Source organism: Delphinus delphis, chromosome 9 (assembly GCF_949987515.2).
Source record: "Delphinus delphis chromosome 9, mDelDel1.2, whole genome shotgun sequence".
NCBI lineage: Eukaryota > Metazoa > Chordata > Mammalia > Artiodactyla > Delphinidae > Delphinus > Delphinus delphis.
This window is the reverse complement of record NC_082691.1, coordinates 93,719,238-93,745,029: the sequence shown is the minus strand read 5'-3', so window position 1 is coordinate 93,745,029 and position 25,792 is coordinate 93,719,238. Positions and strand designations below refer to the sequence as shown.

The window sequence follows — 25,792 nt, the reverse complement described above, 5'->3', positions numbered from 1 at the left end:
CATTGGCAGTTCTTGGATTATATCAAGCATGACCCCATCTCAGGGCTTCTGTACTCGCTGTTCCCTCTGTCCTGTACACTATTCCCTTAGATTTTCAATTGGCTTATTCTTGCCAATCCTTTAGGTGTCTGTTCAAATATCATCTTAGAAAAGCCTTCCCTGGACTTCCCTGGTTGCGCAGTGGTGAAGAATCCGCCTGCCAATGCAGGAGAGATGGCTTCGAGCCCTGGTCTGGGAAGATCCCACACACCGCAGAGCAACTAAGCCCATGGGCCACAACTACTGAGCCTGCGCCCCTAGAGCCCATGCTCTGCCACAAGAGAAGCCACTGCAATGAGAAGCCCGCATAATGCAATGAAGTATAGCCCCCGCTCTCTGCAACTAGAGAAAGCCCGTGCAGCAGCGAAGGCCCAACACAGCCAAAAATACATAAATAAATAAATTTATAAAAAAAAAAGAAAAGAAAAGCCTTCCCTGATGATCCTATCTAAATGAATGAATAAGTGAATACATTCACTGATGCCATCATTCTAAGACTGTGGCCCATTTAGACTGTACCCAGAAGAAGCTTTTTCTTAAAAAGACAAACAAACAAACAAAATTCTGTTTTTTAACCAAATAAGGCTAAGGAATTGTTTTTTTAATTGATTTATAATATCGTGTGAGTTTCAGGTGTACAGCACAGCTATTTACATATATATATACACACACACACATATATATATGCTTTTTTAGATTCTTTTCCCTTATAGATTATTATGTAATATTGAGTATAGTTCCCTGCGCTATACAGTAGGCCCTTGTTGGTTATCTATTTTATACATAGTAGTGTGTATCTGTTAATCCCAGCCTAGGGAATTCTTAAATTCATTCTCAGCACCCATTTCTTAGTCTGGACTCAAGAAGTCTTCTGAAATAGATAATTCCTACGGAGATTAGGCTGCCCTCTCCAGCCTCTGTTTCCTAGAAAGCTTGGTTTCACTAGGGCAGAAGAGAGAGTAGCGTTTACTCTAACGGTTAAAACACACACACACACACACACACACACACACACACACACACACACACACACACCCTAGAAAGTACAGGTTAAAGCAGATAAGATTTTTCTAACTTCTTGGTATTTTAAATGCTTACTTTTCTCAAAACTAGTTGATCTTTTTCCCACCCACCCCTAGGGCTGTCCCTGGGCCTTTTTGTACTTTTGGAGATTACAGCTCACACTCCTAGCAAGGGCAAGAATGGAAACTGGAAACATTATTAGCATTTTTTGCTCCCTGCTTAAAAGAAAGCCCTCAAACTGCAAAAGCTATTTGGTCTGCACAAAGGCTTGGGGGTGTGGGAATGCCGAAGGGCTGAGACACCAGGCCATTTAAAGAGGAGGCACTGAGTTTGCTACAAGTTTTCCTAATTTTTTTCCTAAGACCTTAGCTCCTGTCCTTTAGAGTGGGGGAGGGGAGCTTCACACTAGGGTAAACCAGCACAAACCTAAATTTGCATTCATTCCTGCATCTACCCGTTGGTTTATCTATTCATTTGTTTACTCAACAAAGATTTTGGGCCAGGCAGTGAGCTAAAGCTGAGGACAAAGAGCTCCAAGCATTATGTGCAGATTGTGGGAGGGGTAGGGCAAAATGTTTAAGGTTAAAAATAAAAATAACAGGATTTTAAAAATTAGACAATCAGATTCTAAATTTCATATGTAAAAGATAAAGTGAGAACTTTTCTGGAAAAAATAGTAAGATGGCACTAACAGGTATTATATACCTTCAATAATATACAGCACTGGGATTTAAATAAAGAGAACAGAAAGTTCACAAACAGACTTGAGTATAAGAATTTAATATGGGACTTCCCTGTGGCGCAGTGGTTAGGAATCTGCCTGCCAATGCAGGGAACACGCATTCGAGTCCTGGTCCGGGAAGATCCCACCTGCTGCGGAGCAAGTAAGCCCGTGTGCCACAACTACTGAGCCTGTGCTGTAGAGCCCACGAGCCACAACTACTGAAGCCCGCTGGCCCAGTGCCGGTGGTCCGCAACAAGAGAAGCCACCGCAATGAGAAGCCCGCCCACCGCTCTGTAACTGAAGAGAGCCCGTGCAGCAATGAAGACCCAATGCAACCAAAAATAAATAAATTTCTTAAGAAAAAAAAAAGAAATGAACACTATTAAAATTTAAAAAAAAAGAATTTAATATGCCATAAAGATGGCATCTCAAGTCAGTGGAGAAAAGATGAACTATTCAATAAATGGTATTGAGACAACTGGGTAACCATCTGGGAAAAATCAAAGCTGTCACACCTAACACCTTGTGCCCGGACAAATTACAAAAGGATCATAAATTTAAACGTAGTAAATCAAACCATAAAATTACTAGGAAAAAAAAAAGGGGGGTGAATACTTTAATAACCTTGGGGTGGGGAAGACTTTTATAACTATGATACAAAATCCAGAAAACATAGAATTAGACTGCATCTTAAAAAAAAAAATCCACATGGCAAAAATCACAAGGAAAATCAGAACACCAACAACAAACTGAGAAACATATTTGCAGTTCATGAGAAACAAAATGCTAATTTCCCTAATTCCGCTTACAAATGATCTAAGAGAAAAATGGGCAAAGGTTGCAAATAGACAGAAAAGGAAATAAAGTATCTCTTAAACTTATGAGGATTAAGAGGAATGGCAAATAATTGTAAATCAACTCTACTTCCATTTAAAAAAAGAGAGAGAGGGGAATTCCCTGGTGGTCCAGTGCTTAGTGAAGCGGAGGTGGGGTTATGGGATCCTGGGCAAGGAAGCCTTTTTTTGTCCCCCGTTTCTTGTAGGCAAGACTCCAGCCTCCTTGACCTTTCCTGAGTTCCAAAGGGCAGATTCGAACAGTTGCTAATCAAAGGAGGAGCTGCCGAGAAACCACCCGAGGCAAGATTAAAGGGAGCAGAGAAGCCCATCAAATCAGGAGACCCTGAGACCCTGCACACACCCTCATCTTGTCAGCAACCTCACCTTTGAAGTATTGTTATAAAACTCCTCCTCAAATCCTCTTGGGTTGGCACACACATTTTTTTGAGGCAGGAACCTTGTGTGTTCCCATTTGCCTGGCAAAGCAATAGAGTCCTTTACTACTTCACCCAAAACTGTCTCCCAGATTCGACCCGCACCAGTGCGATGGAGGATTCTGGCTAAAGCAATTTAACAGGATTCTTGCTAAAATTGGATGCAGAGATGAACACGGAAGTCCAAAAATTGAGGCCTCATTGTAAAGTTCAGGGGAGCCTGAGTAGAGTTTAGTCAAAGAATCTTTGTCATGACCCCCCCACCCCGGCCCTCTTTTTTTGGCTGCTCTGCACGCTTGTGGGATCTTAGTTCCCTGATCAGGGATCGAACCCCGGCCCTGGGCAGTGAGAGGCTGGAGTCCTAACCACTGGACCACCAGGGAAGTCCCTGTCAGGCCCTTTTCTACTTTTAAAAAAATGTTTAGTCACATGATTGTATTATTATAAAAAAAAATTATACAAAGGAAAAATTAACACAGCCTCTAATACAAAATAATTCATAAATTGTTGGAGAGGATACTTACACCAAAGAAGGCAGGGAACCACTGACCTATGTGAAAATACAAAGTGTTTTTACAGAGACCAAATCATTATTTGAACCCCCTTTGGAAAGAAAATAACAGGAAGATTAATATTTGTGCTTATTGTGTGGGACTAGAATTCACACAGTAAGGTTTTCAAGGTTATTCCACAGAGTGCAAAGTAGATCTGCCCACAGCAATAGAATCCACAGCAGCTTGGCACGATGCTAGCCTTATCTCTTATACTTTCTTTAATTTTGTAGCACTCGGCACAGACCGACAAGTGGGATTGCATCTTGTCTGTAGTCTTCCCTTTTACATTAAAAGCTTCCCCTAGGGGAGAGCCTGACTTCCAGTACCGGCTGGGGAAGGAACACTAGCCCCACAGCTACAATTCCTCAAGCTTCAAGCTCTGCTCTGTCACTCATGGGCTGTGTGATCCTGCACAGCATCTCTGCCTGTCTCTTCAACTTCATCTGCTCAGATTCATAGGGGCAAAATAATCTGTGCTTGCTCAACTTGACAAGCCTGTTGTGAGACTAGAACTAGACAAGGAGGTGACAGGCCTTTGAAAAGCATCAGTATGATTCTGATGTAGGGTTGCCAGATAAAATATAGGAGGCCTAGTTATATTTGAAGTTCAGACAACGAATGTTATAAGTATATCCCATGCAATATTTGGGATATACTTACACTAAAACTCGATTTGTTATTTATCTGAAGTTCAAATTTAACTGGGCATCCTGTATTTTCATATGCTAAATCTGGCAACCCTGTTTTAACATCATATAACAACATCAATGGAAACAATAATAAATACTTACCTAGCAGTTACTACACCTAGGGACTGTTTCTTGAGGCTTATATATATTAACTCATTTAATACTTATAAGGAAGGTGTACCACTGGCCTTATTTCACCAGTGAGGAGACTTAGGCAGGAACTTGCCCAATGTCACCGGGCTACTATGTTCAGGCACTAAAGTCCGCTCATGATTCCTATGTAACCTGGCTGTTTGGGTAGCATGGGTCCAGCAAAATCAAAATCACGAATAAATATTTTGTGAGGGAAGAGGTAAATGGATTGCCTTGTGCTGAACTTTTCTCCCAGAGAAAAGAATGACTCTTTGTTTATTTTGTTTCCCTATAATACAAAACATCATTATTCCTATTGGTATGGATGGTGAGACAAGGCGTAGTAATTTTTCTAACAACAGAGAATTCTTTCATCCATTGCCCACATATTATTGAGCACCTACTATATGCCAGACACTGTACTAGGGACTTGGGATACATCTGAACAAAATAGGTAAAGATTCCTGCCCTCAGGGAACTTATATTCTAGCTAGGAGAGATAGACAATTAAAAAATAAATAACAAGAAATTCTATAGTAAATTAGAAGGTAAATAGTATGCAATAAAGAAGAATAGAGCAGGGACTTCCCTGGTGATCCAGTGGTTAAGACTCCAGCTTCCACTGCAGGGGCATGGGTTCGATCCCTGGTCGGGTAACTAAGATCCTGCATGCCAAAAAAAAAAAATGAAAGAAAGAAAAAGAAAGATGGAGCGGAGTAAGGGGATTAGGAGTGTAGGAGGGTGGGGTGAGGCGGTGAGGAAACGTGTTGCCATATTTTAAAAGGCAGTCAGAGGAGAAATTGAGATTTGAGAATTTCTTTTTCTTAATTGTTTTAATTTTTAAATTTTTAAAAATTTATTTATTTAAATTATTTATTTTTCACTGCGTTGGGTCTTCGTTGCTGTGCGCGGGCTTTCTCTAGTTGCAGTGAGCGGGAGGCTACTCTTCGTTGTGGTGCGCGGGCTTCTCATTGCGGTGGCTTCTCTTGTTGCGGAGCACGGGCTCTAGGCACACAGCCTCAGTAGTTGTGGCGCACGGGCTCAGTAGTTGTGGCTCGCAGACTTAGTTGCTCCGTGGCATGTGGGATCTTCCTGGACCAGGGCTCGAACCTGTGTCCCCTGCATTGGCAGGCGGATTCTTAACCCCTGTGCCACGAGGGAATCCCTTAATTAATTTTTTATCGGAGTATAGTTGATTTGCAATGTTGTGTTAGTTTCTGCTGTACAGCAAAGTGAATCAGTTATACATATACATATGATAAATGGAATATTGCCTGCCATTATCAGTAAACAAAGGATGTCACAGTCATCAGCAGTTGCAGCTCACTAGGCTGCGCTGGTGATCCCTGAGGGGACTCAGGAAGGAAAGAATACCTGCCATCTAGCAGCCATCAGACTGCAGCCACTCCCTGCGGTGAGCCCTGAGGAAACTCAGGACGTGAAAACACAGGGTACTGGCCCCAGACAGCTGAGGTGCATATCAAAGGAATGATTTCAGTGAGCCCAACTCTTGCATCTTCCCATACATAGAAAAATGTTAAATTCCTTAACTTGAGATATCTGGTTTTCTTTTATTAACAGTAATCTTTTGTTCCTACTAACTTCCCTTTGTTACAAAAGTATATATCCCAGCTCCCCTCCTCTCCTTGGAGCAATTTTCTCAGGGTTACTTGAGACACTGACTCCCGGGCTTGAAGTCCTAAAAACTCCAGCTGAATAAAACACAACTCTCAATTTTTAGGTTGTGAAGAGTTTTTTAGTCAACACATTTATCTACTCTTTTTAGGAGTCTTTTCTCATATAGGTCATTACAAAGTATTGAGTAGAGTTCCCTGTGCTATACAGTAGGTCCTTATTAGTTACCTGTTTTATATATAGTAGTGTGTATATGTCAATCCCAATCTCCCAATTTATCACCCCCAGCCCCAAGATTTGAGAATTTCTGGTTGAGTTTTGGCAAAAGCTTGGAGGAGGTAGCCAAGGAAATGTCTAGATGATGAGGTTGTGAGAGTGTGACTTGCGTGTTTGGGTCAGCATGAAACCAAGTACAAATCCTTTCCCTGCCCCCAGTTTCTTGTTTATAAGCTTCATTCAGCCTCCTTGATATTCCCTGAGTCCCAAAGGGTGGATTCAAACAGTTGCTAATCAGGGAAGGGAGGGAATACAGAAACAAAGAAGGAGTAGTCAAGAAACAATAGTGAAACCTCGGGGCAGGGTCCTGGTTCTTCCTGAAGGAATGTACATAACAATATCTTTGAGTTCTTCTGCAGGAACTAAGGTCCCCACCCAGGTGGAGGATGGTAACTTCGCAACTTCGGGCTGAACGCTAGATTCCTGGAGCACCGTCCAGTTACCTCACCACCAACCAGTCAGAAGAAAGTCACACACCTTGCAGCCCTCACCCCAAATTTTGCCTATAAAAATTTCTCCTTGAAAACCATCGAGGAGTTGGGGTTTTTTGAGCCACCCGTTCCCCTTGCTTGGCCCTGCAATAAACCTCTCTCTGCACCAGACTCTGATGTTTAGGTCTGTTTGGCCTCACTGTGCCTCGGGCACACAAACTTGCATTTGGTAACAAGCTTGAGGTCAGAGTTCCTGGAGAAGCAAAAAAGGGGCAGAAGAGAGATGAGGTCTGTAGATGGGGCCTAGTAAAGCCTTACCCTGATTGAAACCCTCCTTGGAGAACTTGGAGCAGAGAAAGTCACTTTGGCTGCAGGGCTGAACAGGAAGATCTAAAATTCAGAGCTCAGCTTGGCTGGGCACATGGGGTCTCGGGGACAGTCTGGGTTCCATCCTCAATCCATCTTAAAGTTGAGGCCCAGGGCCTTTCCAGGTGTATCTCTGTGACTCAGATCTTTTACCATCTCATGTGACTGCTCTGAGGGCCCTGAGCTGAGCATCACTGCTTCCAGGTGAGGGCAGCAGTGAGGAGACAAAAAGAATCCATACTTTACAAGAGGATTTTTCTAAAATAGAATTGTTTTAAATGACCCTCTTTCTTAACATAAAAAAGTTTCAGTACTTCCTTTCCTACTCCCACATTTTAAAAACACAATTTATCACTTGACTGTGTTAAAAAGGAGACAGAAGGCCCAAAATGGAGTCACTTGTGCTAAACCTCACATCACCAAACCAAGCCTTAATGCCTAGCCTGTTGTCTCAACCCCCCAGGAATGTAACCTTTAACCAGTCAACCTGGAATTACCTGGTCAGCACTAGGTGAGGTGATAATGACCAGTAGGCCCCTTCTGTTCTTTTTGGGAGAACAATGCTTTCTTTGCTAATAAGTTCCTTTTTCTGCCCCCTTTCAGCCTTTAAAAACCTTTCCTTTTCTACAGCTCAGTGCAACTCCTTTCTAGATGTCCAATTCATGAATTGTTCAATAAAGCCAATTAGATCATAAAATTGGTTGAAATTTTGTTATTTAACAACAACAGATAAACCCTAACAGATAAAGACTACCAGGGACACACCTGTAGTCCAACAAAGATTTATTAACTTGCCGCCGCAGGGGAGGCCACCCAGGAGCGGAATGTGGGCATCTTGGAAAGGGGAATAGGGAGGGGCTTCTCACAGGGTTGAAGCTCTTTTTGGGTAACAACACAGCAGAAGAGGAGACCAGCTCTGGTTTGGGGTGCTGTCGTGAGGTGGGGCAGTTTAGAAACTGGGTGTCTCATAAATCTTCTTTGGGAGGTCAGAGGGAGAAGTGAAGTGGGGCTGGGAAGGTCATTAGCAAAAAGCTGTGATTACTCAAAAGGGGATTGTTAGTCATTTTGCAGTCATGGTGTGGCCTTGGGTGAAACATTGTTTTCTGTTGGCTTTGCCACTGTCCTTGTTTGTGTCTGTTGGGTACATTGTGGTCTGATTATCAGTGGGGTGGATTTTCACTTTCTCAAGGTAGAGAGACTATAGAAAAGCAAATTTAAGGGCTCATGAAAAACTGCTCAGGATTTAATATGCAGCATCTGTGTGGACCATGGGGTTTAATCAGAAAGTAGGATTAAATACTTTTTAATGTTCTTAGTTTTAGAAATAACTCTTAGAAGCTGGGATATTTCAGACAGCTTTTGTTATTCAATATCTATTAAGTTAAAACTGTAGTGTGAAGCACAGTGGACTCTCATTTAATTTTCATAATCGTCTCTGGGGTAGGGAGTTATTTTTAAATTATTATTATTATTTTACAGATGGAAAGCAGGAGACTAAGGGGTAAGTTAACTTACTCAAAAACACATTGCTAGGAATGGGAGAAGCCTGGAGGTAATGGAGACAAGCTGACTGCAGAGCATTTGCTTAGCCACCATACTATTCTTTTGGGTTGAGAGATCCCACCTCTGATGGGAAGAATAAGAGAGAACATTTATTAAGTGTTTAGTCTGTCAGGTACTAAGCTCAGTGATTGCCACACATATATAAACCTCACCACAACCCAATGTGGTGGGGCCTACTCTCACCCCCATTTGAGAGATCAGGAGACTGAGGCTAGAGAGAATGGGTAACCAGCTCAAATTCGTACAGCTAGTAATTGGTAGAGCCAGGGAAGTCTGGATTCAAACCCAGGACCCCAATCCCACTACGCCTCTCCACTGCATCAGCCTATGCTGGGACGCATTCCTCTAAGTCAGTGCCCTTGAAATGAGGACTTTGGTTCCCTGGATGTGGAGCCTGGGGGCAGTAGGTGGGGGGGTGGGCCTCACCTGGGGTAGCCCGCCCTCGCCCCGCCCCTCCAAGGCGGGGCTGCCTCGCCCACCAATCAGAGAGCCCTGGGGGCGGGCTGGGGCGCTCGGGCTCCGGCCCGCAGTGCTAGCGGCGAGATCGCTCTGAGACGCGACGCGGGGCAGAGGGGAACGAGCGGGCGCCTCAGTGTCCTTCTCCACCCCTCGCCTTGCCGCCTTCTCCTCCCCGCAGCCGGACCGGAATTATGTGATCCCGGAAGTTCCGGCGCCATTGCTGTGTGGGATAAACAGTAATGGCGGAGGCTGCAGCTCCCGGAACAACAGCCACAACATCAGGAGCACGAGCGGCAGCGGCGGCAGCGGCCTCCCCCACCCCTACCCCCACAGTCACCTCCCCGTCCCTGGGGGCGGGGGGCGGGGGAGGCGGCAGCGACGGCAGCAGCGGCGGCTGGACTAAACAGGTCACCTGCAGGTGAGCCGCAGCGCGGCCGGCGCCGGGCGCGGGGAGGGGACCGAGACCCCGGAGGAAGGGGCGGGCGACCGGCCGGAGGTGGGAGGGGAGCCGGCGTTTCGTAGCCGCCGCCGACGGTGCTGCTGCTGCTGCCGCCGCCGGCGCCGCCGGCGTTCCTGTCCCCGCGGCCGCCGCGGCCTCGCCGCCCGCGCTGCGTCAACCCCCGCCGGCCGCTGAGGCTCGGGCGCGCGCGGCCTCGTTGCGGAGCCGCCGCACCGCCCGCAGTCTCCCCGCACCCGGCGGAGCGCGCAGCGCGCACGGGGAGAGGTAGGATGACTCCTCCCTCCTTCTTATTGTCGCCGGAACTCCCAGCCCCTGCCTCCAGCTCGCCGTTTCGAGAAGGAGGTTGGCGGTGTCTCCTGGAGCCAGCCGCCTCCCCGCGACCCTGCCTGGCCGGGGAGCGCCGCCGCGGGCCCCGGCGAGGGGGCTTGGCTGCCGGGCCCCGCCGCCGTGTCATCCGTTTGTAAAGTCTTCTCGGGTCTCTCGGCCCCCGCCCCACCTGGAGCAGGAGCTTTGGTTATTTCTTCTTTGTATGTTTATCGAGGTTGGCGGTTCTGAGCTTTGTCTTAGAACCGAGTGCCGGGCCGGGGTCGTCTCCTCCGCCTTAAATTTGACGAGCTGCCGTTACCGTGCCCCGGCTAAAGGTATCATCTCTTGGAAATCCACGCATCTTACTTAAGGGAGTCGAGGAGCTCGTCGCTCCCAAAGGAGAGAGATTTTGTTTTGGTTTGGGATGTCGGATGAAAATATTTGGAAAAAAAATAAGTGATTAGTGGAGGACGGTTATACTGACGTGTGCACGCCTGTAAAAAATTATCGAGCTGTACGTTTAAGATTAGGGCATTTAATTGAATGTTGTACTTGGATTTTTAAAAAGTGATCAGTAAGCGCCTAGAAGCTTTTGTTTTTCAATCAGTTGAAAAAATCAGTTGAAACGCCGGTTTTCACTTAGGTAGGGTAATTTAATTTATATGTAAATGTTTGAAAATATTCTTAATATACAAAACTCACTTCCCTGGTATTAACAGCGAGAGTGAAGCGTTCTCAGTGCTTAACATGATACATTTAAGGCATGAATGATAAGTTTAATTAAGTTTATTTTCAATAACGGGATGTAGAAAGCATAAAAGCCGTTTTAGGTAGCTGCTTTTATCAGTGATCTGTAGATCCTTAGAATACTTGTGCAGTATCCCAAAGAATGAGAATTTTAAAATTCCTATTAATGGAACCAATTATTTGAGTCTGTTACTTCTCTTTTATCTACAATGTTACAGTTGATATGTATGTGCTGGTTGACTCTTTTAAAAATAAAGGGACTAGGGGTTTCCCTGGTGGCGCAGTGGTTGGGAGTCTGCCTGCCGATGCAGGGGACACGGGTTCGTGCTCCGGTCCGGGAAGATCCCACATGCCGCGGAGCGGCTAGGCCCGTGAGCCATGGCCGCTGAGCCTGCGCGTCGGGAGCCTGTGCTCTGCAACGGGAGAGGCCACAGCAGTGAGAGGCCAGCGTACCGCAAAAAAATAAATAAATAAAAATTAAAAATATAAAAATAAAGGGAGTAGTGTAACCTTTTACATTCCTGAATTTTCTAGCCATTCATCCTGCAGTTCCAATCTATCTATACACAGACTAATCTTCCTTTAATATGTGGGTTCTTTAAGAACTCTATTCAGTGCCTTGATTTTACACAGACTGTGATCTCAATATAGTTTAGCCTTGAATACCCATCACTAACTTGACATTACTATATATTACTCGTCTCATTACTATCCTGTTGCGTCTGTATCTGAGCTCAACTCATTTCTGCCCAGAATGCGTTATCACTTCTACACTTTACTTTCCCCTCTGTTAGGCACTTTTCCCTGATCTACTTCTCCTTTTCTACTTCCTCACCAGTGTCACCAGAATTCAGAACGGCTCACCAGACTAATCATTCCTTTTTGTCTACCTTTAGGATCTTTGAGTTTCTGAAAGATCCCAGATCGATCCTGGACCAGTGGCAGTTCCTTGCCCATGAACCAATAGATTTATATATTTAAGGAATTTACGTAGCTGAGTAATATTTCTAAGAAGCATTATGTATCAGATACAGGCTTAGATATGCTGTTGTTTTTGTTTTTCATATAAAGCTGTCTATAGCTTTTGCTTGAGACAGTTATCCAAAAAAGCACAGGCTAGTTGATGAGTCTTGGGTTTTAATATTTGATATTGTTTTCAGTTGTTCTAAGTAGCAACACGATCTCCTGTTAAAAAATCTTTCTTCCTTTTGAATAGGGGAATACCAAATATGATATCTTCATTTATTTATTGTAAGCTTTGAGCTTTCTGAGAGCAGGGGCCCTGTTTTGTTTATCATTGTATCTGTAGGGCTTTACTCAGTGCCTGGTATACTCAGTAAATGCTTAAATTGATCTTGATAAATCCACACCTAAAATTACCCACTTTGATATGTGCTTGTAAGATTCCTCTGCTTTCGTTAAGAAGTGGACGACCCTTGTAAATCAGCAAAGACAAAGGACTTAGTAGAACGTGTATATCTTTTTGGGACTACCTCATTCAGTTATTCAGTAAATAAGCATTAGTGCTTACAACGAGAGACATAGAGCTAGATGTTGAAGGAAATGCAGAAATGCACTGTATTATAAATATTTCCATTGTGTTTGATAGCAAAATCTCCTTTGAAGAGAATTCAAGATAGTGTTCTAGTTTGTGCCTCTTCCCCTCTTTATATCTAGGAATTTGACTAAGGCTGTTTTCTTCACCAAGGGTATAATCCTCTTAGCTGTTTGGATGTTATAAATTTGTTTTTGGTTGCTCAGAATCATCTGTATTTTCTTGTTGGTTAGTAATTGTCTAAATATTTCTCTTGAAATTCTGTCATTGTGTTTATCTTCGCGGCCTTTAAGGAAAACCTAGGTATACTTTTCCCAAGGAACTGTGTTATGCTGCCCCCACCAGGCCATTTTGATATCTTTTATTAGAATTTAGTGCTGTGAACTAGAAATGCTATTGCTTCTTCTAGTTTTCTTGAGTGTTGGGGGTTAAAACAACAAAGTCGTAACTTGCAGGTTGTAATTTTGAACTTAGACAATGTTTTATCAGAGTGCTTCTACAATGGTAGACGAGTGTATTGAAATAATACACAAAAACCAAGTGTTTTTTCATTTTGATTTTTCAAAAACTTTAAGTGTAGTGTAAAAATGAAGGGAATTTTTCCGGAAAGTCTTTATCCAAGTGCTGTGATATCCACAGTAAAATTTATTGCCTTCAGACTTTAGTGTTTTTTGAAGGGATGCCATTGAAAAAGTTATTCAGCCCAGGGAAAGAGAAATCAATTTGCTACTGGCACTGTGATTCCCCATGACACCTAGTGTCTTCTACAGTTTTTACTGAACACATATCTAAGTATTACGTGTACAGGTACTATAGAAGATAAAAAGCAGAATAAACTATAGTTCTTAAACACCAGGAATTTACAATCTAGTTTGAGAAATAGGGTACATGTACTTATCAAGAATTAAGTAACAGAGTAAACAGTGTCACAGCAGATTAAGTGATTAAGTGCCAAATTAATTAATATTCTGTAAATCCCCAGACAGGTTGTTATGATGCCTAGAAGTACTTTGAGGGTATTGGGTGGTTCTCTTACACCCTCACAAGCTACTGTTGGGGTTTCTTATATATATCTTGGTAACCATGCTTACGTTTCCAAGAGGTACAACAGTCGGGGATTCTAGTCAGTTGTATTTGTCTTTATTAGTGGACAATGTCTGATTGGAGTCATAGAATCTTCAAGGTGGAAGGAACCATAGAAATCATATGGCCCAGCCTTTAACTGAAGGCAAGCTCAGCCTGGACACTGGCATTAAGGTGAATTTGGATAATGACTTTTTGGTGGTGGCATTTAAAAAAGAAAATGGGGAGAAATTCTTGGGGGAGAGTTGCCTTTCTTCCTCTTTAGGTTATAACTTACACTATCATGTCATAATCTCTTAGACATGGATTGGCAAGAAGGGATTTCACTGTGAGGACTGTTTATACCAACAGTGTTAATATCACTGAGAGACAAAAGGCAAGTAAAACAAACCAGAAACCCAGACCATATGTACCAAACAACCATGTAAAATAATGCTTAGTATTTGGCAGTAACTAATTAGGGCTTGTATTCTAGTGTTTCTGTTGATTCTGCGGTATCAGGTGATTTGTGTCTGCTTGAATTCCTTTGGTGATGCTAGTTCTGGACCTCAGGAGCTTATTTCATTGCTGGATAGTTCTAGTTCTCGGTCCTTACGCTGAGCCAGGTTTATGATGTAGCTTCCCACATGTATTGACTTTGCCAGGAATAGTGCTGCAAAAGGCTATTCCTTTGTCTTCTGGCCAAACTACTCCAGTTACTTAAAATCTTCTTATGGCATGACATCTAGGTCTCTTGCTTTTCTTATCCGATTCGTTAGTGTGTACCTCTTACAGTGTGTGGTCGGAAACAAATGTAGTCAAGGCAGAGAAGAGATGTGGAAGGGGAGATGGGGAAATGAACTCAGTGCCAGCAAAGACACTATGCAGCTGCTACTGCACACATGGAGGGGTTTTTCTGTTTTTTTTTAAGTTCTTAAATCTGAAAGAGTGGCGAAACTAAGGCAAAATAGCTTTACTGAGGGTCACAAAGCTGGAATTTAAACAGTCTTCCCAGTTCTTAAACTGTGTGCTTTTTATTACTACCTGGATCCAAACAGTTGACTGCTGCTGCAGCCCGATTGTATTAACTGTTCTGGTGGCTGCATCCACTGCTGGCTCTTGAAACTTGGAATCAACTGAAGTCCCTAGACGTAAATGTAATCAGCTGGCCCAGACACGTCACCTGGAAGAAGGCAGTTTAATGTAGTGTTTTAAAATTTAAATTTAATTCTGACATGTCCTTGTTTCAGATCTTTAAGTGGTTTCTTACTGCTTTAAGATAACTTGACTTAAAAGGCCCTGCAGAATCTGTTTCCCTAGCCTTCCAGCCTGTCCTCCCCTCTGTTCTCTCCATTCTTGGTCATTGCTGTATTATGCTCTTGGTCAAAAGGTGCCAACAGGCCATGCTACACTGTCTTGGGCCAGTGACTCTGAGTTTTACTCTTTCATTTTGGATTCTCGAGAACAGTTTTTACTATCATGGATGTCAGAAAGTAATAGTGGTGTGAGGTGTTGCACAAGTGTTGAGGAAGAGCATCCTGCTGGACATTGAAATGCAGGTGTCAGGGAGCTGAACTCCTTGGAGTAACGGCTCTGCAATCTCCAGGGGCAGGTATTTTATCAAGCCTTAAAACTGTATCAGGGGCTTCCCTGGTGGCACAGTGGTTGAGAGTCCGCCTGCCGATGCAGGGGACATGGGTTCGTGCCCCGGTCCGGGAGGATCCCACATGCTGCGGAGCGGCTGCACCCGTGAGCCATGGCCGCTGGGCCTGCGCGTCCGGAGCCTGTGCTCCGCAATGGGAGAGGCCACAACGGTGAGAGGCTCGCGTACCACAAAAAAACAAAAAACAACAACAAAAAAAACTGTATCAGTATGTGCACCTCTGACTTCAAACTGACCCCAAAGAATATTGAAGGTATAGACAGCTTTGTCTTGTGTTGAGAATTGTGAAAGTTCCCACTGGGGATGGGACAGTAAGCAACTGTATTCAAACAGTGAGACTGTTTGAAATGAATAAGCAATTACCAACTGTGGATACTTTTTTTGTGTGTGTGTGGATACTTTTATAGATACTTTGAAGCATGATTATACTAGTGGTGATTACAATGAAATTACTGACTTGTTGGGTTTTTTTAAGTGTTAATCTGTTCATTTATACAGTCAAAAAGTACCTATTGGCTCAAGTGGTTTAACTCAAATTTGTGTTATGTGGTGCTCAGACAGCTTCAAAGCTTGCAGAAAGTTGCCCTGTAGTTGAGCAAAAGTTCAGACCTAGTTAGATTAAGTTAAACCTGATAATAGTTGAAATTAGGTTAATTATAGTTAGAATTTGACTTCCTATTACTATATTCTTATGTTTTGTTACAGACTGAAACCCCAGGGTAGTTCAGGATCTTCTTGATAATTATAACTGTTCCACCAAGATGTTAACATTTTTTCTTTCTGTGTCACATAGAAGGTATACATGCCAGTCATTTTTAAAAATTAATTAATTAATTTATTTTTGGCTGCGTTTGGTCCTCGTTGCTGCTCGCGGGCTCTCAGGCCACTCCCTGTTGCGGTGAGCTGGCCTCTCATTGCAGTGGCTTCTCTTGTTGTGGAGCACGGGCACCAGGAGCGTGGGCTTCAGTAGTTGTGGCACGCAGGCTCAGTAGTTGTGGCTCTCAGGGCTCCAGAGCGCAGGCTCAGCAGTTGTGGCGCACAGGCCTAGTTGCTCTGTGGCATGTGGGATCCTCCGGGACCAGGGCTCGAACTTGTGTCCCCCACATTGGCAGGCGGATTCCCAACCACTGCGCCACCAGGGAAGCCCCATGCCAGTAATTTGAATAGAACCTTTCACATTTCAATTTGGGGCAGGCTTCTTCAAGGCTCCTTTAGGTAAATATGAGTCTCTTTTCTATATATCCTTCAATCCAGTGGACAAGTGGAGTGCACTTAATGCTATTTTACCTTCCTTCTCTAGATAATTGACACACCCAGGAGGTAGGCACTTTTTCCTTACTCTGGATCAGCTGTACATAGATGCATATTTGGGGCAGTTAATGGTCTGCCAACATGAAATTTTCATAACTCTACTCAGGAGAAAGAGACCAAAGTCAGTGATGGGAGGGAGGATGCAAGGGGTGGTGGTAGTTCTACCCACTTTACAAGATCAGGATTATCTACAAAAAATAAAGCCCCTTATCACTTCCCTGATCCACCTAGTTACTTACAGATTGCTGCTTGGCCGCCCCCCCCCCCCCCCCCGCCCCATTTCCAGTTTAGTTGGTCTGAGGTGAGGTCTCAGAAGTTGCACTTGTAGCAAATTCCCAGGTCCTCTTAGAAACTGAGTCATTCTCTGATACTTGGTTTTTGGAAACTGCTAGATAGGTACACATGTTCTCCTTCAGAACAAGAGTCTGCTAAATGAAGGACAGAAAGTGATTTCCCTTTGCCTCTACCTTTGCAACAAATTTTACTTGTATTTTCACATGTGGCTTTTAAAGAATTAAAATGGTTTCTCAAAGAATTGAAACATATACAGTAGTCTGACCCGTTCAGGTTTACGTTGTTTCTTGCTTATCTTTGATTTTTTTGCAGATAGAGCTGCCATTATGGCTGAAGTTAGTGGAAAACAAGAAGCTACCTCTGTAGGACTGTAAAATGAGAGCAGTAGTCAGACTTAACCCGTAGAGACAAGATTAATGATGACCTCAAAGTTTAAATTGGTGTCTGTATCTATAAGCAACCTTCCTGTAGTACCATCATGGATAATTTTACGGTCATACAGTCTAGTTCTACTTTCTTTGTGTTCATTTCTCATGTTTGTGTAGATAGACTATAACAGTAGAATGAAGTACGAGTATATAGTGCTCCTGTGTTATTAGAATATATTGGTCATGAATTCTTTGAGTACTGACTTATAAACCAACTTGTGGTTCTTTGTCTCACAGGTATTTCATGCATGGGGTTTGTAAGGAAGGAGATAACTGTCGATACTCACATGACCTCTCTGACAGTCCATATGGTGTAGTGTGCAAGTATTTTCAGCGAGGGTACTGTATTTACGGAGACCGCTGCAGGTAAGAATTTGTTTCCAATTCAGTTTTGTTCAGGGGTGGATGGAGAGGTTGGCAGAAAAAAATGAGAGGAAAATACATAATTCCAACAACTTTGTAAATAATAGATTTAAAATAGTCCTTTTTTTTTTTTTTTTTTTTTTTTTTGCCATGCCTCGCAGCTTGCAGGATCTTAGTTCCCCAACCGGCGATTGAACCCGGGTCATGGCAGTGAACGCACCAAGTCCTAACCGCTGGATGGCCAGCAAATTCCCTAAAATAGTACTTTAAAAAGTGCTCATTAGAAATGTTAGCACACTGACATCTCTCTCTTGGAGGGAATGTATTACATTTAAAAAATGAGTTTATAATACAGTCCTAAATTTAAATAGTGCCTGAGGAGCAACTTAGGAGCAAACCTAGGAATAGGGTGTGGTGAAGGCATGTTTGTTAATGGCATCTCCTCTTAAAGACCAAGAATAAGGTTCATATTTGACCAGTTGGGACTAGTTTCAGTTCTCTATTAGTATGAATTATGGAGAGAAAATGAGATCATAGGCATTTGGAACAGTGTATTAGGTTACTAGTTAAGAGGGCTTCTCATTCCAACTAAACTTTCATAAACCACTTGAGCTCGCAAGACTAAATTTTAAGCCAAGATTTACAGAAAATGCTTCAGAACAGTTTCTAGTATCTATCTCAGAACGTGGAAAATCAAGAGGGATTAGTTATTAAGTAATCTCTATAATCATTCATTGAATTGGTATCATAATCCTGTTAAATTGCAATTCAGCAGTAGTGGGTTCTGTGGGTTCTGCTAGCAATTGGGTAGAGCTTTGCTTCTCTTTTTCTTTTTGGCCGCACTGCGCGGCACGTGGGATCTTAGTTCCCTGATCAGGGAACAAACCCATACCCCCTGCAGTGGAAGTGCTGAGACCTAACCCTGGACCACCAGGGAAGTCCCAGTTAGAGCTTTTCTTTATCTTCTCAGTTTAGAAAATATCTAAGTGTATTAGTTATCTATTGATGTTAAACAAGTTACCCTGAAATTCAGCAGCTTGAAAATCGTAAACATTTATTATCTCATAGTTTCTGGAGTCTGGAATCTTGGCGTGGCTTAGCTGAGTGGGTGGTTCTAGCTTGGAGACTCTCAAGAGATTGCAGCCAAGATTTCAGCCAGAGCTGCCATCATCTGAAGTCTCAGTGGGGGCTGGAAGACCACTTGGAAGGTGGCTCACTCACACATCTGTTGGTGGGAGGCCTTAGTTCCTCGCCTCGTGGACATTTCCCTAGGGCTGCTTTAGTGTCCTCACACTAACTTGTCCCCAGAGTAAGTGATTCAAGAGAGACAGCAAGGACGAAGCCACAATACCTTTTTATGATCTAGTCTCAGAAGTCACACACTGTCACTTCCACTATATTCTGTTTATTACAAGCGAGTCACTAAGTCCAGCCCACTTTCAAGGGGAAAGAAATTGGCCTCCACCTGTTGAAGGGGGGAGGACTGTTAAAGAATTTTGGGCATATTTTATTTTATATATTTTAAGATTTTTTAAAAAATTTATTTAAAAATTTCTTTTTGGCTGTGTTGGGTCTTCGTTGCTGTGCGCGCTTTCTCTAGTTGCAGTGAGCGGGGGCTACTCTTTATTGCGGTGTGCTGGCTTGTCATTATGGTGGCTTCTCTTGTTGTGGAGCACGGGCTCTAGGCACGTGGGCTTCAGTAGTTGTGGCATGACGGCTCAGTAGTTGTGGCTTGTGGGCTCTAGAGCGCAGGCTCAGTAGTTGTGACACACAGGCTTAGTTGTTCCGCAGCATGTGAGATCTTCCCGGACCAGGGCTCTAACCCGTGTCCCCTGCATTGGCAGGCATATTCTTAACCACTGCGCCACCAGGGAAGTCCCAGGCATACTTTAAATGATCACACTAGGTAAGATATTTTGACAGTGTCATAGCCAATTTTAGCATCCTGTTATCAGAAAAGAATTGTGTCAGCTATTGGGTTCAAATGCTTAGAGTTCAAAAGACTAAGAAATTATTGACGGGTGGGATATTGATGTTAGGCTATCTCACATCTGTTTTACTTAGGAAATCTAGTAAGGGTAGAGAAGAAATACAAGATTCTTTCCACGTGACTGTAGGAAGGATCCCAGAAATGGAACCCCTGGTATCTGAGTTTAGTGGTCATTTTGCTCTCTGCTGATTTTTTTCATTGCAATATTGCTAGAAGGAAAAAACTGATACGACACTCCTCAAAAAAAAACCCAAAACTAAAAAACCCAGATATGTCTTTTGTAGTCAGTCACAATATTAAAAAGGGCAATAGGTGTTAGAAATCCATCCCACTGTGAATGAGCGATTCTTTGTAGTAGGATGGTCTCTGCAAGATTTTTTTAAAAAAAATCTTTATTGGAGTATAATTGCTTCACAATACTGTGTTAGTTTCTGTTGCATAACAAAGAGAATCAGCCATATGTATACACATGTCCCCATATCCCCTCCCTCTTAGCCTCCCTCACACCCTCCCTATCCCACCCCTCTAGGTTATCGCAAAGCACCAAGCAGATCTCGCTGTGCTAAGCTGCTGCTTCCCACCAGCCAACTATTTTACATTTGGTGGTGTATATATGTCCATGCTACTCTCACTTTGCCCCAACTTTGCCCTCCCACCCTATCCATGTCCTCAAGTCCATTTTCTATGTCTACATCTTTATTTCTCTCCTGCAACTAGGTTCATTAGTACCTTTTTTTTTTTTTAGATTCCATATATATGCGTTAGCATACGGTATTTGTTTTTCTCTTTCTGACTTAACTTCACTCTGTATGACACACTCTAGGTGGATCCACCCCACTACAAATAACTCAGTTTTTTTTAACGGCTGAGTAATATTCCACTGTATATATGTGCCACATCTTCTTTATCCATTCATCTGTTGGTGGACAGTTAGGTTGGTTCCATGTCCTGGCTATTGTAAATAGTGCTGCAATGAACATTGTGGTGCATGTCTCTTTGAATTTTGGTTTTCTCAGGGTATATGCCCCGTAGTGGGATTGCTGGGTCATATGGTAGTTCCAGTTTTAGTTTTTTAAGGAACCTCCATACTGTTCTCCTTGGTGGTTGTGTCAATTTACATTCCCACCAATAGTTCAGGAGGGTTCCCTTTTCACCATACCCTTTCCAGCATTTATTGTTTCTAGGTTTTTTTTTTTTTTCCCTAGATTTTTTGATGATGGCCATTCTGACTGGTGTGAGGTGATACCTCATTGTAGTTTTGATTTGCATTTCTCTAATAATTAGTGATGTTGAGCATCTTTTCATGTGTCTCTTGGCTATCTGTACATCTTCCTTGGTGAAATGTCTATTTAGGTCTTCCGCTCATTTTTAAACTGGATTGTTTGTTTTTTGATATTGAGCTGTTTGTATATTTTGGAGATTAATCCTTTGTCTGTTGTTTCATTTGCAAATATTTTCTCCCATTCTGAGGGTTGTCTTTTCGTCTTGTTTATGGTTTCCTTTGCTGTGCAAAGCTTTTAAGTTTAATTAAGACCCATTTGTTTATTTTTGGTTTTATTTCCCGAACTCTAGGAGGTGGGTCAAAAAAGATCTTGCTGTGGTTTATGTCAAAGCGTGTTTTTCCTATGTTTTCCTCTAAGAGTTTTATAGTGTTTGGTCTTATATTAAGTCTTTAATCCATTTGTAGTTTATTTTTGTGTATGGTGTTAGGTAGTGTTCTAATTTCATTCTTTCACATGTCCAGTTTTCCCAGCACCACTTATTGAAGAGGCCGTCTTTTCTCCATTCTATGTTCTTGCCTCCTTTATTGTAAATTAGGTGCCCATGTGTGTGTGGGTTTATCTCTGGGCATTCTATCTTGTACCATTGATCTATATTTCTGTTTTTGTGCCAGTACCATACTGTCTTGATTACTGTAGCTTTGTGGTATAGTTTGAAGTCAGGGAGCCTTATTCTTCCAGCTCCATTTTTCTTTCTCAAGATTGCTTTGGCTAGTATAGTCATTTTCCATATGTGTTTGTGTTTCCATATGAATTGTAAAATTTTTTGTTCTAATTCTGTGAAGAATGCCATTGGTAGTTTGATAGGGATTGCATTGAATCTGTAGATTGCTTTGGCTAGTATAGTCATTTTCACAATATTGATTCTTCCAATGCAAGAACATGGTATATTTCTCCATCTCTTTCTGTCATCTTTGATTTCTTTCATCAGTATTTTATAGTTTTCTGAGTACAGGTCTTTCACCTCCTTAGGCAGGTTTATTCCTAGGTATTTTATTCTTTTTGTTGCAGTGGTAAATGGGAGTGTTTCCTTAATTTCTCTTTCTGATTTTTCATTGTTGGTGTATAGGAATGCCAGAGATTTCTGTGTCTTAATTTTGTATCCTGCAACCTTACCAAATTCATTGATTAGTTCTAGTAGTTTTCTGGTGGCATCTTTAGGATTCTCTATGTATAGTATCATGTCATCAGCAAACAGTGACAGTTTTATTTCTTTTCCAATTTGTATTCCTTTTATTTCTTTTTCTTCTATTGCTATGGCTAGGACTTCCGAAACTATGTTGAATAAGAATGGCGAGAGTGGACATCCTTGTCTTGTTCCTGATCTTAGTGGAAATGCTTTCAGTTTTTCACCATTGAGTATGATGCTTGCTGTGGGTTTGTCATATGTGTCTTTTATTATGTTGAGGTAGGTTCCCTCTTTGCCCATTTTCTGGAGAGTTTTTATCATAAATGGGTGTTGAATTTTGTCAAAAGCTTTTTCTGCATCTATTGAGATGATTATATGGTTTTTATTCCTTAATTTGTTAATGTGGTGTATCACATTGATTGATTTGCATATATTGAAGAATCCTTGCATCCCTGGGGTAAATCCCACTTGTTCATAGTGTGTGATCCTTTTAATGTGTTGTTGGATTCTGTTTTCTAGTATTTTCTTCAGGATTTTTGCATCTGTGTTCATCAGTGATATTGGTCTATAATTTTCTTTTTTTGTGATATCTTTTTCTGGTTTTGGTATCAGGATGGTGGTGGCTTCGTAGAAGGAATTTGGGAGTGTTTCTCCCTCTGCAGTTTTTTTGGAAGAGTTTGAGAAGGATCTCTACATGTTTGATAGAATTCGCCTGTGAGGCCGTCTGGCCCTGGACTTTCGTTTGTTAGAAGATTTTAAGTTACAGTTTCAATTTCATTACTTGTGATAGATCTGTTTATCTTTTCTAATTCTTCCTGGGTCAGTCTTGGAAAATTGTACCTTTCCAAGAATTTGTCCATTTCTTCGTGGTTGTCCTTTTTATTGGCATGTAGTTGTTTGTAGTATTCTCTTATAATCCTTTGTATTTCTGCACTGTCAGTTGTGATTTCTCCTTTTTCATTTCTAATTTTATTGATTTGCGTCCTCTCCCTTTTCTTCTTGATGAGTCTGGCTAAGGTTTTTCAATTTTGTTTATCTTCTCAAAGAACCAACTCTTAGTTTTATTGATATTTACTACTGTTTTCTTCATTTCTATTTCATTTATTTCTGCTCTGATCTTTATGATTTCTTCTACTGACTTTGGGTTTTCTTTGTTCTTCTTTGTCTAGTTGTTTTAAGTGTAGGGTTAGATTGTTTATTTGAGATTTTTCTTGTTTTTTGAGGTGAGATTGAATTGCTATAAATTTCCCTCTTAGAACTGCTTTTGCTATGTCCCATAGGTTTTGGGTCGTGGTGTTTTCGTTGTCATTTGTTTCTATGTATTTTTTTTTTTTTTTTTTTTTTGTTTCTATGTATTTTTTAATTTCTTTGATTTCTTCAGTGATCTCTTGGTTATTTAGTAGCGCACTGTTCAGCCTCCATGTTTTTTGGGGGGTTTTTTTTTGCAGTACGCGGGCCTCTCACTGTTGTGGCCTCTCCCGTTGTGGAGCACAGGCTCCGGACACGCAGGCCCAGCGGCCATGGCTCACGGGCCCAGCCGCTCCACGGCATGTGCTGTCTTCCGGGATTGAGGCATGAACCTGTGTCCCCTGCATCGGCAGGTGGACTCTCAACCACTGCGCCACCAGGGAAGCCCGCCTCCATGTATTTTTGTTTTTTACAGTTTTTTTCTTGTAATTGATTTCCAGTCTCATAGCGTTGTGGTCAGAAAAGATGCTTGATATGATTTGAGTTTTGTTAAATTTTCCGAGGCTTGATTTGTGACCCAAGATGTGATCTATCCTGGAGAATGTTCCATGTGCACTTGAGAAGAAAGTATATTCTGCCACTTTTGGGTGGATAAATATCAATTAGATCTGCCTGGTCTGTTGTGTCATTTAAAGCTTGTGTTTCCTTATTTATCTTCTGTTTGGATAATCTGTCCATTGGTGTAAGTGGGGTGCTAAAGTCCCCTACTATTACTGTGTTACTTTCGATTTCTTTCATGGTTGTTAGCATTTGCCTTATGTATTGAGGTGCTCCTATGTTGGGTGCATAAACATTTATAATTGTTACATCTTCTTGGATTGATCCTTTGATCATTCTGTGGTGTCCCTCCTTATCTCTTGTAACAGTCTTTATTTTAAAGTCTATTTTATCTGATACAAGTATTGCTACTCCAGCTTTCTTTTGATTTCCATTTGCATGGAATATCTTTTTCCATCCCTTCACTTTCAGTCTGTACGTGTCCCTAGGTCTGAAGTGGGTCTCTTGTAGACAGCATATATATGGGTCTTGTTTTTGTATCCATTCAGCCAGTCTATGTTTTTTGGTTGGGGCATTTAATCCATTCACATTCAAGGATATTATCGATATGTATGTTCCTATTACCATTTTCTTAATCATTTTGGGTTTGTTTTTGTGGGTCTTTTTCTTTTGTGTTTCCCGCTTAGAGAAGTTTCTTTAGCATTTGTTGTAAAGCTGGTTTGGTGGTGCTGAATTCTTTTAGCTTTTGCTTTTCCGAAAAGCTTTTGACTTCTCCATCAAATCTGAATGAGATCCTTGCTGGTTAGAGTTATCTTGGTCGTAGGTTTTTCTCTTTCATCACTTTAAGTATATCCTGCCCCTCCCTTTTGGCCTGAAGAGTTCCCGCTGAAAAATCAGCTGGTAACCTTATGGGGATTCCTTTGTACGTTATTTTTTGTTTTCCCTTGCTGCTTTTAATATTTTTTCTTTGAATTTAATTTTTGTTAGTTTGATTAATATGTGTCTTGGTGTGTTCTTCCTAGGATTTGTCCTGTATGGGACTCTCTGTGCTTCCTGGACTTGGGTGACTATTTCCTTTCCTATGTTAGGGAAGTTTTCAACTATAATCTCTTCAAATATTTTCTCAGACCCGTTCTCTTTCTCTTCTTCTTTTGGGACCCCTATAATTCGAATGTTGGTGCTTTTAGTGTTGTCCCAGAGGTCTCTGAGATTGTCTTCAATTCTTTTCATTCTTTTTTCTTTATTCTGCTCCTCGGAAGTTATTTGTACCATTTTGTCTTCCAGCTCACTTATTCGTTCTTCTGCCTCAGTTATCTGTTACTGATTCCTTTTAGTGTATGTTTCATTTCATTTATTGTGTTGTTCATCTCTGTTTGTTCTTCTAGATCTTTGTTAAACATTTCTTGTATTTTCTCAATCTGTGCCGCCATTCTGTTTCTGAGATTCTGGACATCTTTGCTATCATTACTCTGAATTCTTTTTCAGGTAGATTGCCTATTTCCTCTTCATTTATTTGGTCCTGTACGTTTTTACCTTGCTTCTTCATCTGTGATATATTTTTTTGCTCTCTCTCTCTCTCCCTCTCTCTCTCTCCTTTTTTTTTTTTTTTTTTTGAGTGGGATTATGTTCCTGTCTTACTGGTTGTTTGGCCTGAGGCTTCCAACACTGGGGTTTGTAGGCTATTGGGTAGAGCTGGGTTTTGTTGCTGAGGTGAGAGACTCCGAGAGGCCTCACTCCGATGAATATTCCCTGGGGTTTGAGTTTCTCTGTTAGTACAGTGGTTCAGACTTGGAACTCCCACCACAGGAGCTTCACCCCGACTCCGGGCTCGTGAACCAAGATGCCACAAGCTGCCTGGGGTGGCAAAAAAAAAGAAAAAACCCAATAATACAGTAAAAAATAAAATTAGCCTAGGAAATTAGCAGATATTTTAGGAAGAATATAAAAATAAAATATAGATGAGTCAACAACCAGAAGGTGCATCAGTATCACAATAGTAAAAAAAAAAAGGAGGAAGGAAGTGAAAAAGTTGGGGGCAGGGGAGAAAGGCCTTAGCTGTGGAGAGTGGGGCCCAAGCAAGGGCAAGGTTTGGGCAGTGGGTGGGGCCAGTGCTCAGGACCCACAGTGCTGGAAAAGGCCTTGGGGACTGTGGGGGCTGGGGCTTCGGCTCAAGGAGCAGAGGTTGGTCTCAGAGGGCCGGGAACCTCACCTGGGAGCCCAGCAGGCTTCCTGGGCTTGAGTAGGCGGGGCAACGCCCTCCCCTCCTCCTGGAGGGCCCCTCCCGCCTGCCTCTCCTG

At 42.2% G+C, this 25,792-nt stretch overlaps 1 protein-coding gene across 2 annotated transcripts in view; it reads left to right on the top strand.

Moving 5' to 3' along the window:
• Positions 1-9,210: 9,210 nt before the first annotated feature.
• The window catches only part of MKRN1 (makorin ring finger protein 1), a 29,124-nt gene continuing 12,542 nt past the window's right edge, over positions 9,211-25,792 (top strand). The window contains exons 1-2 of one of the 2 annotated variants that reach the window (XM_060020997.1): positions 9,211-9,579; positions 17,225-17,353. In XM_060020997.1, the coding sequence (XP_059876980.1) occupies positions 9,401-9,579; positions 17,225-17,353 (308 nt within the window). In that variant the 5' untranslated portion in view covers positions 9,211-9,400. The remainder of the gene's footprint in view (positions 9,580-17,224; positions 17,354-25,792) is intronic. The other variant, XM_060020998.1, reaches the window with a different exon arrangement.